This window comes from Erythrolamprus reginae, chromosome 3 (genome assembly GCF_031021105.1).
Source record: "Erythrolamprus reginae isolate rEryReg1 chromosome 3, rEryReg1.hap1, whole genome shotgun sequence".
Classification (NCBI taxonomy): Eukaryota; Metazoa; Chordata; class Lepidosauria; order Squamata; family Dipsadidae; genus Erythrolamprus; species Erythrolamprus reginae.
The window spans coordinates 32,544,068-32,559,000 of NC_091952.1; the positions used below are offsets into that span (position 1 = coordinate 32,544,068).

The following is a 14,933-nucleotide window of genomic DNA, read 5'->3' on the forward strand; positions in this document are numbered from 1 at the left end:
ACGGTGGATGTGAATAATAAATGTTAGAACTGTCCTTCGGCCCAAAAGGTCACAGCAACACTTTTAAAAGTTTTCCATAATGTATTTAATAAAACAATGCAAACACTCAGCTATCTTCTAGCTTTAACTATACTGGGAGCATCTGGCAAAGCATTCAAATAGATACAACCACACTGGCCTCTGGATTCCTGGAACAATACTACTAAATTGCAAAGCAAAATACCACTAAGCATAGTGGAGAGAAATAGCATGCACTCGGTGTGGAAGTAATGCTTGCTGTAAGGATAGATGTTGACTCTCCTCCCTTTTAATGTGCTATAACATACTAAAATTTGAAAAGTGTTTACTTTTCATATTTGATGAATATTTACACAGCAAATAAATCCTTGAGAAGGACAGAGTGAGGCATAGTTCAGTGTTTGGCTCAACTCTCCTAAAGTCATCTGGATGTGATCACAAAACAACTGCACTTTTATTGTTTTCTTATTATGGTACATTGCAACATGTAAGTACGTTAAACTTATATCTGGATGATATATAAAATCGCTCTGATTGACCTTTGAGCACACTTAAATCCTATAAGGTTTCAATTAAACAGAAATAGAGTACTGGAGTAAACATTCTATTGCTTTCAAGGGTCTGAAAAATCACTGATGACCTGAATGAACGCTTATCCTTCAAAAATAAATGACAAAAACAGATATGTAAGAATACCAGACTTTCCAGAAAAACATAACATTATAAAAAAACCTGATTCAACTAAACCAAACCCCTAAAATGTACCAGAGGGAATAATTACAAACTTTTTAAATATACCAACATGGAAAAAAACCGCAAAATTTTTACATAGGAAATTATTTTGTAGCAGAGACATTGTATGTGTGTATTTGTGTGTCTGTGTTGATGCAGGGCAGTAAATAAGTGAATAAATTTAAAAAGAGAGAGGGTACCTTTGTGGTTATATGCGTCACAAAAATAAAGTGTGCACCCATTACTCTAGCCCAGGGGTGTCAAACTCGATTTCATTGAGGGCCACATCAGGTTTGACTTCAGTGAGGACGCGGGGGAAGGGGGACATGGCCAGGGTCACTCTTGTTGGGGGTGCCTGTGGGGTCCCAAGCGCTCTGCCAGCAAAAACAGAGTCCTGAGCTCCATTTTCAGCTGCCATAGCTTCCTGCAACCCTCTGCCAGTGAAAATGAAGCTCAGGAGGGCTGCTCCCAAACTGGCAGAAGCTGGTCCTTCGCTGTTTCTCGGGAGGTCCCACAGGGCAGATCTAAGTGCCCAGATCTGGCCCCCAGGCCTTGAGTTTGACACCCCTGCTCTATCCAAGAGCAACATAGCCATTAAAGGTAGAGGGAAATGTTTTCTGAAAAACTTCATAGCCCTTATCCAAAAGCTACTTCCTACAAAGAAATAACAAAATCCATGCCTAAACTATCTTGGAAAGAGGGCATATTTTATGGAGTCAAGATTTTTAAAAAATGATTGAAGACATAAAATTAGGATCTCTTCACAAAAAAGATCCATAGGACAAAAATAACCATTTAATCGCAGCTGTTTAAACTAGGCAGCCACCTAGAACTCAAGGTATAATCCTCATTAGTCTAGAAAAAGGTGGAAAATTTTGATCGTTGGCATTTGGGGGTTATACTAGAATCAAGTATACCACCTAGAACTAAAACCATCTAGACATTTTTTTTGCACTGCATTCTGCTTCAGACATTTACACATCAAATCAGTGATTCTGATAAAACTAGACCTTTTAGAGATATTCTAAATAATAATAAATCTGAATACACCTGACTTAAGGCCTGGAACGATATGATGATGCAGGTTCATGAGATCATATGCCTTTCTCCATATTACATCACATTCCAAAGTTTGGTTTCCATATTTGGATTCTATTTATTCATTTTCTGCAGCAAAATTATGCTTATTTCTAAGAGAACCTATTTTATTCATGAAATCAAGATAATACTAGTTTAATTGGATGTAGACTATATAATTCAGCCACTCTTTTCTTTAATTTCAAGATTGGCAGATTTTATTTGGGGATGTGTGTGTGTTTCATATTAGGCAAATGAAGTGGATATAAACCAAATAATAGTACCTGTCTCCATGTACTACCGTAAGACTATTCAACTCAAGATCTGAATTACGGAAACAGAAGGCACCTTTTGAAAGGCAACCTTTCAATGTAAAATACAGGAAGCAAGACATTGAGGATGAGACCTTGTTTTATAAAATTTACTGTAAAACTCAAAACAGATTTTACATCTAGAATGCAATACCCCCACATTGAATGAAACTCAAAAAGCAGTGCTAAGTCTCACTGTATCTCGGGATGACCTGCCTATCTTGAACTCTTCATCCAGATAAAGTTAGTAAAACTATTTCCTCTTTCACAGATAATACCACCAAGTATTGAAGTGAACACTGTTAATCAGCAGCCATCAGAGATCACAATACTACATTGTGCAGCAGAAAAGGAAAAGTATCTTTTCCTATGACTTCCATCACTTAATAATGAAATCAACTTATATATTCACAAAGGAGCTAGGTTAGCTAGTTTCCTTCTAAATTAAATTAAATTAAATTTCCTTATTCCAAAACAAATTCCAACCCTGCCAGCTATTTTCTAGATCAGCGTTTTTCAAACCTGACAAATATAAGATGTATGAACTCTCAAAATTCTCCAGGCAATTAAACATTGCCATATTTTAAAAAAAACATCATTGTATATATTCTTCACCTCAGACAAGAGGGAATCCCTTTCAAAAAAAGAAAAAGAAATAATCAAACAACTTAAAAATGAATGCCCCTGGATCATATAGTTAAATGTAGCTAGAGAGACACCATTTGCTTATAAGACTGCTGTACATACAAGGTTTTTGAGTCATGCCACACTGAGCTATACTATGCTATTTGTTTAGCATGATAGGCAAAACATTCAGTGCAATTTATAAACCAACTTTTCTTTTTGAAAGGCTTTATGCATTATATTCACAAAAAAGCAGATAATGTTAAAAAATATTAAAGTGATGTGTGAGTCCATAAGAAAAATAATACAGCCCTTGAGCATCCTGAATTTTGGAAATAATGAGCTACTTAAATTATCTCTCTTAAAATATCTATAATTCATTACAGTATAACTCTTTTCAACTACACATAAATTTGGAAACACATTTTTATGGATTTCAAAGCGGATGAATTTAATTTGCTGCTTGCTCAAGGTATCTCTATAAAAGCATCTATCAGTGACAAATTCAATTATGTATGTTTCTAAACAGTATTTTCTCACTAATCACAAAATCTCACACTAGTTTATCTACTAAGTTTACTGCTAAAAGGAGGAGGAATAAAACCTGACTGAAGAGAGAGACAGACAATCACTTTCCTTATTCTACATGGAATCTTGATGCTTCTAGAGCTATTCATCTCAAATTGAACATCTTTCTCAGAGAACCCAAGTTTCCCTGGTCTCTCCAAACATAATGCATATATTAATTATAAGTGTTAAAAACATATCTCACAAACATCGAAAAAGGATTACAGTACAATCAATCAATCCATCATCTAGCTGTGAAAACATCTGCTTGCAAGCCTGATAAATTGGTTGCTAATAGACTATTTAAGAGATCCACATTTCTTAGCTCAGATTTCAAAGGATGTTACTATTAATCCAGTATAGAAAGAAACAGGGCTGACAATAAATGCTGTGAACTGATATATTATGTCTGAATGTATGTATTTTTAAAATTACACTCACAGGCATGCACATGCACGAAAAGTAGCTGATCCAGAAACCAGGAAATGTAAAAAATGGGCATTTGGAACTTGTAGAAGTAACCTAGATCTACTGTGGTTTTAAATTTCATGACCTTTTCATCCCAATATTTATATTTCTTTCCTCTTCAAATACTTCATACATTTTATAAGCAGAATTTAATCCACAAAGACTACACCACAATCTACTGGAGTTGAAAGTATTTAATCATTCATTCATTAGATTTATATCACCTCTTTCCTCCAAAGACAGCCTACCACAATGTATTGCAAGTCTATTTGCTTTGTAAATGAGTTTCTAACTCCAGGAAAGCAAAAAGGGAGAAAAGGCTGCTCAATCCACAGTTTTATTTTGGCATGGGAATCCAATATCCCAGCTTTCTGAGCTTTTTGTATGGATGACCTCACTGCAGGGACAAAGGGAGGAAGAATTATATTAAAGAATTCCAACTCTGCTTGTCTTTACTTTCCAAGGCAGATGCAGCAGTGTTTGTCAAAAAATGCAGTTATAAAACAATTCGAGATCTGAATGACACTATAGAACATTGCATCCTTTTTGTTCATAGTAATAAAAATTTGTTAACTGCAGGACAATAAATCAGGAGACATACAGATAATACAACTAATAGAGAAATTCATCTTTCAAAATAAGTCCATAAAAATCAAAGAAACTTACTAAGGGATAATTAACGTCCAAACTTAATACTTAAATTTGTGCATAAGCTTTGATGCTTCTATGTTGCTTATTCACTTATGACCTATCAAAAGCAAACAAATAACAGTTGTTTATCTAGTAACCTGAAAGCAACTTTTGCACAACATAGGTCTTTAGATAACATTTTTCCTACCTGTAGAAATCATGAGTTGCGGCCTTTAGGACCAATTTAAAGAAAGAGTTTCCATTTTTAAAATGTTTGGACATGTTTTCTCCATTTTGAGCAAAATGGAGAAAACATGTCCAAACATTTTAAAAATGTTTACTAGATGTAAATATATATCTAGTTCTCTGTATGTGCAGAAACATCAGAATTCTCTTTTGCTATTATAGGTTTGATGTTTTGAAAACAGGGAGAACTAGAATATTTGGATTCTCAAATGACTGAAACTGATATTTAAACCATCATCCACTACATAAGCATAAGATAATACATAAAATATTTTGAATTCTGAGTATAATGAAGGTTCAAAACGAAAAGTTCCACATTAAATAACATCATTTTTTTTTAAGAAAATACCAAACTGTTCTCTAAAATGAACTGTGGAGAAATAATTTTACTAGGACCAGGCAAAACAGCACAAAACCATGTTTATTAATGATAGAGAAGTACAAAATAGGTTCCACACTGAAAGAATTGGTGGGTAGTCCACATAGTTTATTCTACAAAAGGCAACCATGCGCTTCTCAGAAACTCCTGGGCAGGCTGAAGTCCATTTTAGCATGGAAAAAAGTAGAGATTCTATCCTGACATAGCATCCAACAATAGCCCAACAACTCCACCGATTGGGGCTGATCCAATTTTAGAGCCAGCTAAGTCTATGAATATCACAGACAGCTCTCACCTCCAAATTCTACAAACAATGTTTTGTGTGACCAACCATATTTTTTACATTAAACCAGGTTGAGAGGTAGCAACCAATTTCTAGATCAGCCAAAGATCTGAACCCAAATCTTTAGTCCAAAAACTCTAGTGGGCCAGAGTACTTTGGGGACAATTCTACCACCACATGTCAATAAATTTACAAAGTGCAGCCAAACCACTGGCAGGTTGCCTACACCAGGTAATTAGACTACAACTCCCAGTTTTCTTTTGTTTTCTTTTTAAGCCAGCGTTATACCTCAAATGCCTACTACAGACATAAGCAGCCAAAGATGTGGGACTATCTTCAGCATCATTTCTGTTTACACTTATCGAAGGGAAGGGAAGGCGTTTATATTAACTCGTGAAGACCTTCGACATAGCTCCAAGTTCATTCAAACGAGCCAGCACGACCATAATAAACATGCTTGGTTGGGTCGGGCCAAAAATCCCGCTGGGATTTACCTCAAATTTTACCCGCTCGTTTTCGGGTACTGTACTACTAAACCCAAGGGTTAAAAAAAACCCAGCCACTTACTTGCGCCTTCGATTTTGTCGGACCCTCTGCTCCAAATGATCTGCCTGGTTTCCAGCTTGACTTGGAAGGTTTTCCTCTCGGGTCTCTGGGACTTCTTGGAGTAAAAGAGCGTCATGACCGTCCCCACTTCCAGACTCCGGCAGAGGTGACCCACTTCGGCTTCGCTTTGGATGCAAGGTCCATTGGTGAAGAGAGACGCCATGGTGGCTCCCCAGCCTTTTTCCCTCCTTTCTCCAGCTGGGCAGGGGGGGGAAGGAGAAGGGGGGGCTTCACAAACAAAAGAGAATTGTCTCTTTTGGCACCAAAGCCAAAAAGAAACTGGTGGCGTGGGGGGGAGGGGAAGAGGGGGGATTTAGGAACGGGGGAAGGGCAGTTTTTCTCGTCGTTTTAACTCCGTAGCAACATCCTCCTCAGCTACTCCTTTCTCTGCTTCAGCGGCAGCGCTTTTTTTCTTCTTTTTAAAGGTTTAGTCCCCCTTCTTCCCGGGAGAGAGAAGAGCGGGGGCGGGGAGAGAGAAAAAAGAAGGCGGCGCGGGATGGTGGAGGGGTGGGAGCGGGGAGGGTCGTCTTAAAGTCCCGGCCGGTTGCTGCTTCTTTCTTTGCGGCCCCCTCAACTTTTCAGTCCCAGAAAGCGGCTGAGGGGGAAGCAAAAAAATGCCCTCCTCCTGTATTTTGTGCAGCCGCGCACCATTTTGTGTCCCCTTCCCGTTTTTATTTGCTTTTCCCTCCCATCCTGAAAGGAGCTTCGAGTAAAAGGAAGGCGGGTGTGTGTGTGTGGAGAGGAACAAGGAGCCCGGAGTGGGAAGGGAAGGAAGAATGAGAACGAGGAGGGCTTCCCGGCTTATGAAAGGCTCGCAGGCCGGAACCCAGAGCGCGCCTTTCCCCCCTTCTCTTGCAGAGCTTTTATTTGCAAAGCCCCCTCCCCTTCCTTTATAAACGGAGCGAACCGGGCCGGTTGAAGCCCCCTCGCCCTAAAGTTGGGCCAGGAACAGCTGAAGAGAGGGAGGGCGACGAGTTGGGGATTTTTTTCCACTGCTCGGGAAACCAGAAGCCCCGCCGAGCTCTTCTCTCCTGCGGCGGAGCTGAATGGCACACCCGGGAAAAGGTCCTTGTGGGTGCCCCGGCCTCGGCGTGAAGCGAAAGCAAAGACAGCTTCGCTACTTTCTCTCTCGGGCTAGCGCGCTTTCCTCCTCGTCAGGGCGGCCGAGCTCGGCGTGGATTCAACCATTGCTCGGCGTGTGGAGCCTCAGGAGCGACGCCGGCCGACTTCCAGAGGTAGCTGCTGCTGCTGTGGAGCCTGGAAGAGGAAGACAAAAGATCCCGGGCGGAAGGCCGGAAAACCACCTCGGGGGTTGCTTTTTTTTCCCCACACGCACCAACAAAATGAGAGAAATATATCAGCGCCCGCCACTTAGCTCCCCCCGCCCTCTCCCGCCTCTTGCCTCTCTTAAACTCTATTAAAGCGGGGGTGGGTGTAAAAGGCGGGATTATCTTAAACTATACGATTCTCCACCCATATAGCGTCACGCCCCCTCCTCCCCGCGGGCCTGGTGCTTTATCTCATTTTATTCTTCTCTTGGGAGGCGAGAACGGGAAGGTGAGCAGCACCTGGCAAATGTTAAGAGTCAGCTGAGTTGCACCCGTGTCTGGGCATTTACACGCTGCGCCGGCTTGGCTTGTTGGGTAAAGTGTGGCCGCGGCGTCAGCAGCAGCAGCAACCGCTGCTGATTTGAGCTACTGTGAAAGGCTTGTTACTTAAGGCAGTGTTTTCCAACCTTGGCAACTTGAAGATGTCTGGACTTCAACTCCCAGAATTCCCCAGCCAGCGAATTCTGGCTGGGGAATTCTGGGAGTTGAAGTCCAAATATCTTCAAGTTGCCAAGATTGGGAAACACTAACTTAAGGTTTTTCTGGCTGCATTCACACAGTGTACTTGAATGACTCATAGCACTGCGATATTCCATAGCAACCACTCTGGGCATTTGTCACCAGGAGAGACCAATCCAAAGGAACGATGGTTATCAAATATCTCGGTTTGATGTGTTTTGCTATTGTTGCTATTCTGTTTGATTTTACTGCCCTTTTGTCATTGGTATTCTGGAGTTGAAGAATATTGAATCTGAGGTTAGTTGGGAGAAAGATCAGAAGCAGAGAAAATATGATTTTACTGAAAGAGTAGTAGATGCTTAGAACAAACTTCCAGCAGATGGGGTTGGTAAATCCACAGTAACTGGATTTAAACATGCCTGGGATAAACATATATCCATCCTAAGAGAAAATACAGGAAATAGTATAAGGGCAGACTAGATGAACCATGAGGTCTTTTTTTGCCATCAATCTTCTATGTTCCTATGTTTCTAATATATACACATACAGTATATACATAGTCTTCCCCCCAAAAAAATCACCAACCAACATGACCAATGATAAATGCTGAAAGACAATAAATGGAGTCATTTAAAGATCCTAGCAATATTTGGGACTTTTGGAGTGGGTGAATAAACTGTTCCCGAGAAGGGAAATGGCCAACGAAAACTGCTTCTGTGGACCCTAATGGCCTCTGTCCTGAAGTGTTGGGAGTTAGCTCACTCTTCCAGGTCTTATTGGGCATATACTGTAAATACTACTGATTCTTGATTTTTTTTCTTTTGAGTTCCAGCAGCTATGTATATTGACTATTGCACAACACACTAAACTAAAACCAAAATAGCTAAGTTGTGGCTTAATGTATTATATAGTCAGTCACTGTGGTGTATTTGGTTTAGCACTGATTGCACTGTGTCTTTAAGTGGCAGGCCAGTGATTATACTTCAAAAGAACAGAAAAAAAGAGGTGGGCCAGATAGTAAACTATGTTTCATTTTATTTATATTTTCATGTAAGAATAAACAAATTCAATGTAGGTAGCGTTATTATTCCTATCAAATAATTTTCCCTTCATTATATCAAGCAACAGGTGGTAGCACCTTTGATGATGATGTTTGAGTAGGGAGCATGAATCCTAGCAGCTCAGTTTGTACCTGTCTGCAATAATTATGAGCTATAAACCATGGTTTATGGTTTGAGCTTCTTGAAGTGCTGTGTTTTATGTGATCTTACACATCCATGAGTGTAATTATCAAAGAAAGGGGTTATGAAAGAGAGTAGCCTTACTGCAGAGTAAACATGCATAGGCTTTAGGTTGCTGAGAGGTAGGATATTAATATCAGGTGTGTTATTAATGGGAACTTCTGCAATAACAGGTATTTTCCCCAAACTTCCATTCATGCACTTTTACTAATGATGACATCTATTCAGGGAAGTAGCTTAACTTTCTCCCCTTTATAGACAAACTTGCCTGCTTTTAATATGTGTATGACAGGCAGAAAGTGAACAATAAAATGTTTGCAACAAAACAAAGCTTCATTTGCCCCAGCATGTATGTTAAGAACAGAGGCCACTTGTTGCAAACAAAGAGGCAGTGTTAATGGAAAAGAAAATGGTACTGACTGTTCACATAACACACTAAAATCATGGTAAAATATTAATTTATTACAGAGGTCACATTTGGCTATCTTCATATAATCCCACACTAAAAATGTTGATTTAAAAACCATAGTCCTTTGGTTCATACTTTGTGCTAAACTAAAACCAAATAAGCCACATAAGCCTTGGTTACCTTGTCAGGTTTGCAAAAACCCAGGTGACTACTAAATGGCAGCAAAGAATTGAGAGTTTTTGTAATTTTATATTCAAGGGAAGGGAGGGAAGTAGTACCGGCAGTGCATTAAAAGCTAAATTGTACTTTTTACACAAAGCTCAACTCCTCCCATTTCTCTAATTGATAAGTTCCAAGAATAAATCTGGGTTTGAATAAACTGAGCAACAAACTTTGTTCATATATAAATCATTCTATGGTAAGCTGCCCAGAGTCATGTATGTGAGATGGTTGACTATATAAATCAAAAAGGAGCTGGAGCAGTGGTGGGGTCCTACAGGTACAGTCAGGTACGCAGTACCGGTAGCAAAATGTTGATTTTTCTTCTTTTTTTTCCCTTCTGGGCTCTGGGTATGTTTTTCCTATCACAGTAAATGAGGTTGGATGTGTATAAATTTAGAAGAGCTGTGTGTGCGTGTGTGTACAAACACTTTATATAGTAGATAATCAGGGTGGGCTACTACCCAGATGAGGAGAATGCACTGGGGTAGCAAAAATGGAGCTCCACCCCAGAACACCCAATTTGCACTGAAAGATGTTGAAACAAAATGCATAAGCCACGCCCACAGTGTGGTAGTAAAAGTTTTCCTAGCCCATCAATGAGCTGGAGGCAATGGCATACCACTTCTGAAAGATCTTGCCAAGAAAACTGCAAGAGCCGAGACCACATAAGCAACTGAACTTTTAGGGCCACACAAATAACTGGGCAGAACACAAGGGCGGAAGAAACAGAATCCATTCCTGCCATGCAGCAGTTTTCATACCCCACCTCAAGTCCATGAAGCTACATCACTTTAAGGAATTTTCAGGAAATTCTGTATTGGCTCCTTTCCTTGCTCCAAAGCTGCTGCTTCACTTCCACCCTTAGTTCTGTGTGTATGTGTATGCTGGCATTTTTCACACATTCATAAAAATAGTATGTTATTGTCTAGACCAGGGGTCTCCAACCTTGGTAACTTTAAGACTTGTGGACTTCAACTCCCAGAATTCCTCAGCCAGCTTTGCTGGCTGAGGAATTTTGGAACTTCAAGTCCACAAGTCTTAAAGTTGTCAAGGTTGGAGACCCCTGGTCTAGAACAGTGATGGCGAACCTTTTCGCCGTTGCGTGCCAAAAGTGGGAAAAGCATGGGGGGGAATAGCATGCGTGTGTGCCCATACCCATAATGCAATGCCCCACATGCTCTGCCCCCATGTGCATGCGAACAACAGCATCCAGCGGGGAGGAGCCCATGTGGGTTTGTTCCATGGCCCCAGTGGTCGGGAGAACTGGTGGACCAGCAGCTGATGAGGGTAGTGGTGGTGGTGCCTGCAGCCCACCACCACTACCCTCATCAGCTGCTGGTCCACCAGTTCTCCCGACCACTGGGGCCATGGAACAAACCCGCTTGATCAGGGAGGGAGGGAAGTCCCGGCTTACCTTGCTCTGCTTCCTGAGGAAGCGACCACCAGGATCCCCAAACCAGACCAGCTGGCCCGTGCACACTCTAGAAACAGGAAGACCATCTTCCTGGAGCATGCATGAACAATGGGCAGTTGCTCTTTCAGTTTCTGGCACAGCCATGCGTAGGAAAACTAGCTGGCCGGTGCACCGGAACCCAGATGAGCAACGGGTGACGGCTCAGCGTGCCGGGAGAAATGGCTCTGCAGGCCACTTCCAGTACGTGTGCCATAAGTTCGCCATCACTAGTCTACAAATCTGGACTTCCGCAAAGCCTTTGATCATGTCAGACTAATCTCATTGATTTCTTTGACTATGTCATAAAGGTGTTGGATGAAGGTGGTGCGGTGGATATTGCCTATCTGGACTTCAGCAAAGCCTTTGATACAGTTCCACATAAAGAGCTGATAGATAAATTAGTGAAGATTGGACTTAATCCCTGGATAGTTCAGTGGATTTGCAGCTGGCTGAAGCGTAGTTATTGGAGGGTTGTTGTTAATGGCAAATATTCTGAGCAGAGCCTGGTTACAAGCGGTGTGCCACAAGGGTCTGTTCTAGGTCCTATTCTTTTTAATATCTTTATGAGTGACATAGGGGAAGGTTTGGTAGGGAAGGTTTGCCTATTTGCCGATGACTCTAAAGTGTGCAATAGGGTTGATATTCCTGGAGGCATCTGTCATATGGCAAATGATTTATTCCAAGCAATACAGCCATTCTTTTCATTTCAGCCCTAAGGAGAATAAAAGATGGGTTAATGGTAATGTGTCAACTTCATTGTCTTCCTTGCATCCTTTGAATAAACAGCTCAAGATGAAGCAGTTTATCACAAGATCATCACTCATAAGAGCTGGAAGAAAGACAAGGGGAAGCAGTGGTGATTCATGCTTGATGTTCCTCTTCAAGATACCTTTGTGCCTATCCCACTGTCCCTTAATGTTTTCTGGCTTGAGAAAGTCATCGATGGGAACTTTTAAGCCTAGAAGAATTCTCACGCGTCACAGTCTCTATTTAATTTCATGCTCTCAAGTGCAAGTGACTTTTATAATTAATTAACACCCACCCACCCTTTAGAGGAACAAATATCTACTTTAACACCAGAGTGGAAAAAATAAAAATCATAAACTTCCAAGAAGACACTTGTATTCAAAGTCATTCAAGTTGATTTGGGTCCAAATCATTTGATCTGCATTTCCCATTTCTGCCTGGGTGACATTAAAAATGACTAATGGGGGAAAATATTTAACTTCACAGCCTGCCTGCATGCTTGCTTATTTATTACTGGAAGTATGCTGAGGCATATTCCAAATGTGCTACTTTAGCATCTAAACAAAATCAAAGGAATAATTTTCCAGGAACTGCTTTCAATCCATTTAAAAAGAATATTACAGGCATTCACCATCCACAGGATATGGGCGGGTAAGAAATAGGAAATATAAACAAATATAATAAATTTTGGATTAATTCAGGGAAGGGAATTCTGTTTGTGTCGCCCCTCTCCATTTCCATTATGTGATATTTGTGAGCAACAGTGCTCAATGGTGAGGGTGCTTAGAATTATACAGCAAGGAGGAGGCCACAGGTTTCCCCATCCTCTAATTAAGTGATATACAGTATATGCTGTAAACTTCTATTATCAAGGAAAGTAACCTACAGACTGCACAGGATTCTTGCAAGTCTTTTTTGTGAAGTTCTTGAAAGCCCTTTGAGATTCTGCCACTGAATTTAATGAGCAGAATGTCAAATAATTATAACATAATATTTAGTAAACTCCTGTCAAATAAGCATAATTAGCTTTTCTATTAATATGACATACACTTTCTATAAACTTAATACAAAAGCAGAAAAGAGGAATTCTAAATTATAATTGTGCTTATTTTCTCTTTCCATGTTGTAAGGTGGTGTGAACACAGGAGCTTGTGGTTTATTCCTCTTGTCTTGTGTATATTGCATATATGTCTTGGTAGTTGGGGTATTAACAGTGGTATATTGGCTTGCAAGAAAGATTCTAACTTAATGAAATACTCTAAAATGCTTGTTTGGGCTTTGCTGAGCTCCTGAATATACTTGTCAAAATTTGCAAAAAATGTCAGGTACTGATGGCCTTTATTATTAGTGAAGAACACTGCTTGTGTGTTTAGATATTAAGTCATATTAGTGATTTAGTGATAGACTTTCTAACATTACCAAGCTATTGCTGAAGTAGTGTAAGCCCTATCTTTATTAGTTATTTTGGCACAATTATGGTTGGCTGACTCCAGAAGATGCTCCAAATAGTGTAGAAGTAACCCACGGATGGAAATATAATCAACACTTAATCCATTTTGCTAACAAATATGTAAAAAACGTGGTTGATTAAAGCCATGAGGAGGAGCAGATTATTAGATTATGATCCTGACATATGGAAGACTCAACTTGGAATGTAAAAGGAGCAAATGGCAAAGAGTTAATGAAATTAAACGTGTGTCTTTGAAACTAAGAAGGGGAAAGATATAATTGAATGAAAATCATCTTAATATATTGGAATGGAATGGAATAAGTGCTAGATAGATAAGCTTTCCAATTAACTTTCAAATTTGAAAACGTCTTTCCATTACATAACAATGGTTCAAAACAATGTTCTTTATAATGAAAATTCACTTAAACTAAGCCCTCTTGGTATAGCAAAGAGCACTCCTCTCCAAACAAACTGGTAATTTGTACAAGTCCCTTATCAGTCCTGTGATACTTAGCTTGCAGCTGTGAGGCAATTCAAAGTCCTTCTTTCACAAAGTGAAACACACTTTGCTCTGGTTTAGTTTCAAAGCAGGGAAAAATCAGCACACAAAAAGTCAAAGTCAGTAAAGCAGTCATGAAACACAACAAATGATCAGATAATCCTCCACAATGGCCAAACCCACAAGCTGCTATTTATAGCAGCCTCACTAATTACCACAGCCCCACCCAACTACAGGTGGCCTCATTTTCTTTGATAATAATCTCTCAGTTGTTGCTGCCTATGCATCGTTCTCCGCATGCGTGGGTGTATCATTAACTCTTGTTCTGAATCCAAGGAGGAGCTAGATAATTGATCTCCTTCTGAGCTGTCTGCCACACTCTCCTCCTCCCTGTCACTCATGTCTTCTTGGTCAGAGGACCCTTCATCATCAGATTCCACCGGGGGGGGGGGGCAAAACGGGCCTGCAGCATGTGGATGTCTCCTCCACATCCACAGTCCTTGGGGCAGGAGCTGGGCCAGAGCTAACCACAACATATATATATATATATATAAACTATTAGTTTTTTAATTGTTACTCAGCCTCTCCAAGAGATAATAGAAGTAGATTACTGTATTTTCCATTTCTGTACAGTACAATATTTTTTACAATAAGTGCACTGAAAACACACACTGAAGACAGTTTCTGGTTCAGATGATCGAAGGTGGCAATTATCAAAGTGCTTTTTCCTTACAAATATATCAAAGCCACATAAGCTCTGCATTAAACAATATATCCTGAATTTCCATCAATTATTTCAGATTCTGTTTAAGTCAAAACCAAAGTTACATTAAAGTATAAATGAATTAAAAATGAGTCTATCAAGAAATATCAATATTTACTACTGTGCAGTGAAATGTGTTAAACAGTCCTATTGTATCATGGCAAATTCTCATCTAGTTTAGAATACTGTACATTTTTACATTTGTCATCCAGATGCATTCAAGTAGTACAGAGATGTTCGTGCTATTCTCTAGCCATTAGTAATGGATACACCAGCAGCTATTAACAAATTAAACCTTCCTTTTTTCCTATACAAATGTAATATTTTAAAATTCTGCTTGTCATAGAGACAAAATTTCAAATTTAGAAAACAAACGTGTGGCAGAGAAAGGGTGTGAGACAGGAATCCTACATTCAAGAAG

General features: G+C 39.9%; 1 protein-coding gene across 4 annotated transcripts in view; it reads right to left on the reverse strand.

The window, feature by feature from the left end:
• The window catches only part of PLCG1 (phospholipase C gamma 1), a 114,629-nt gene extending 107,264 nt beyond the window's left edge, over positions 1-7,365 (reverse strand). The window contains exon 1 of one of the 4 annotated variants that reach the window (XM_070744737.1): positions 5,903-7,365. In XM_070744737.1, the coding sequence (XP_070600838.1) occupies positions 5,903-6,104 (202 nt within the window). In that variant the 5' untranslated portion in view covers positions 6,105-7,365. The remainder of the gene's footprint in view (positions 1-5,902) is intronic. The other 3 variants (XM_070744736.1, XM_070744735.1, XM_070744734.1) reach the window with 3 other exon arrangements.
• Between the last annotated feature and the right edge of the window lie 7,568 nt (positions 7,366-14,933).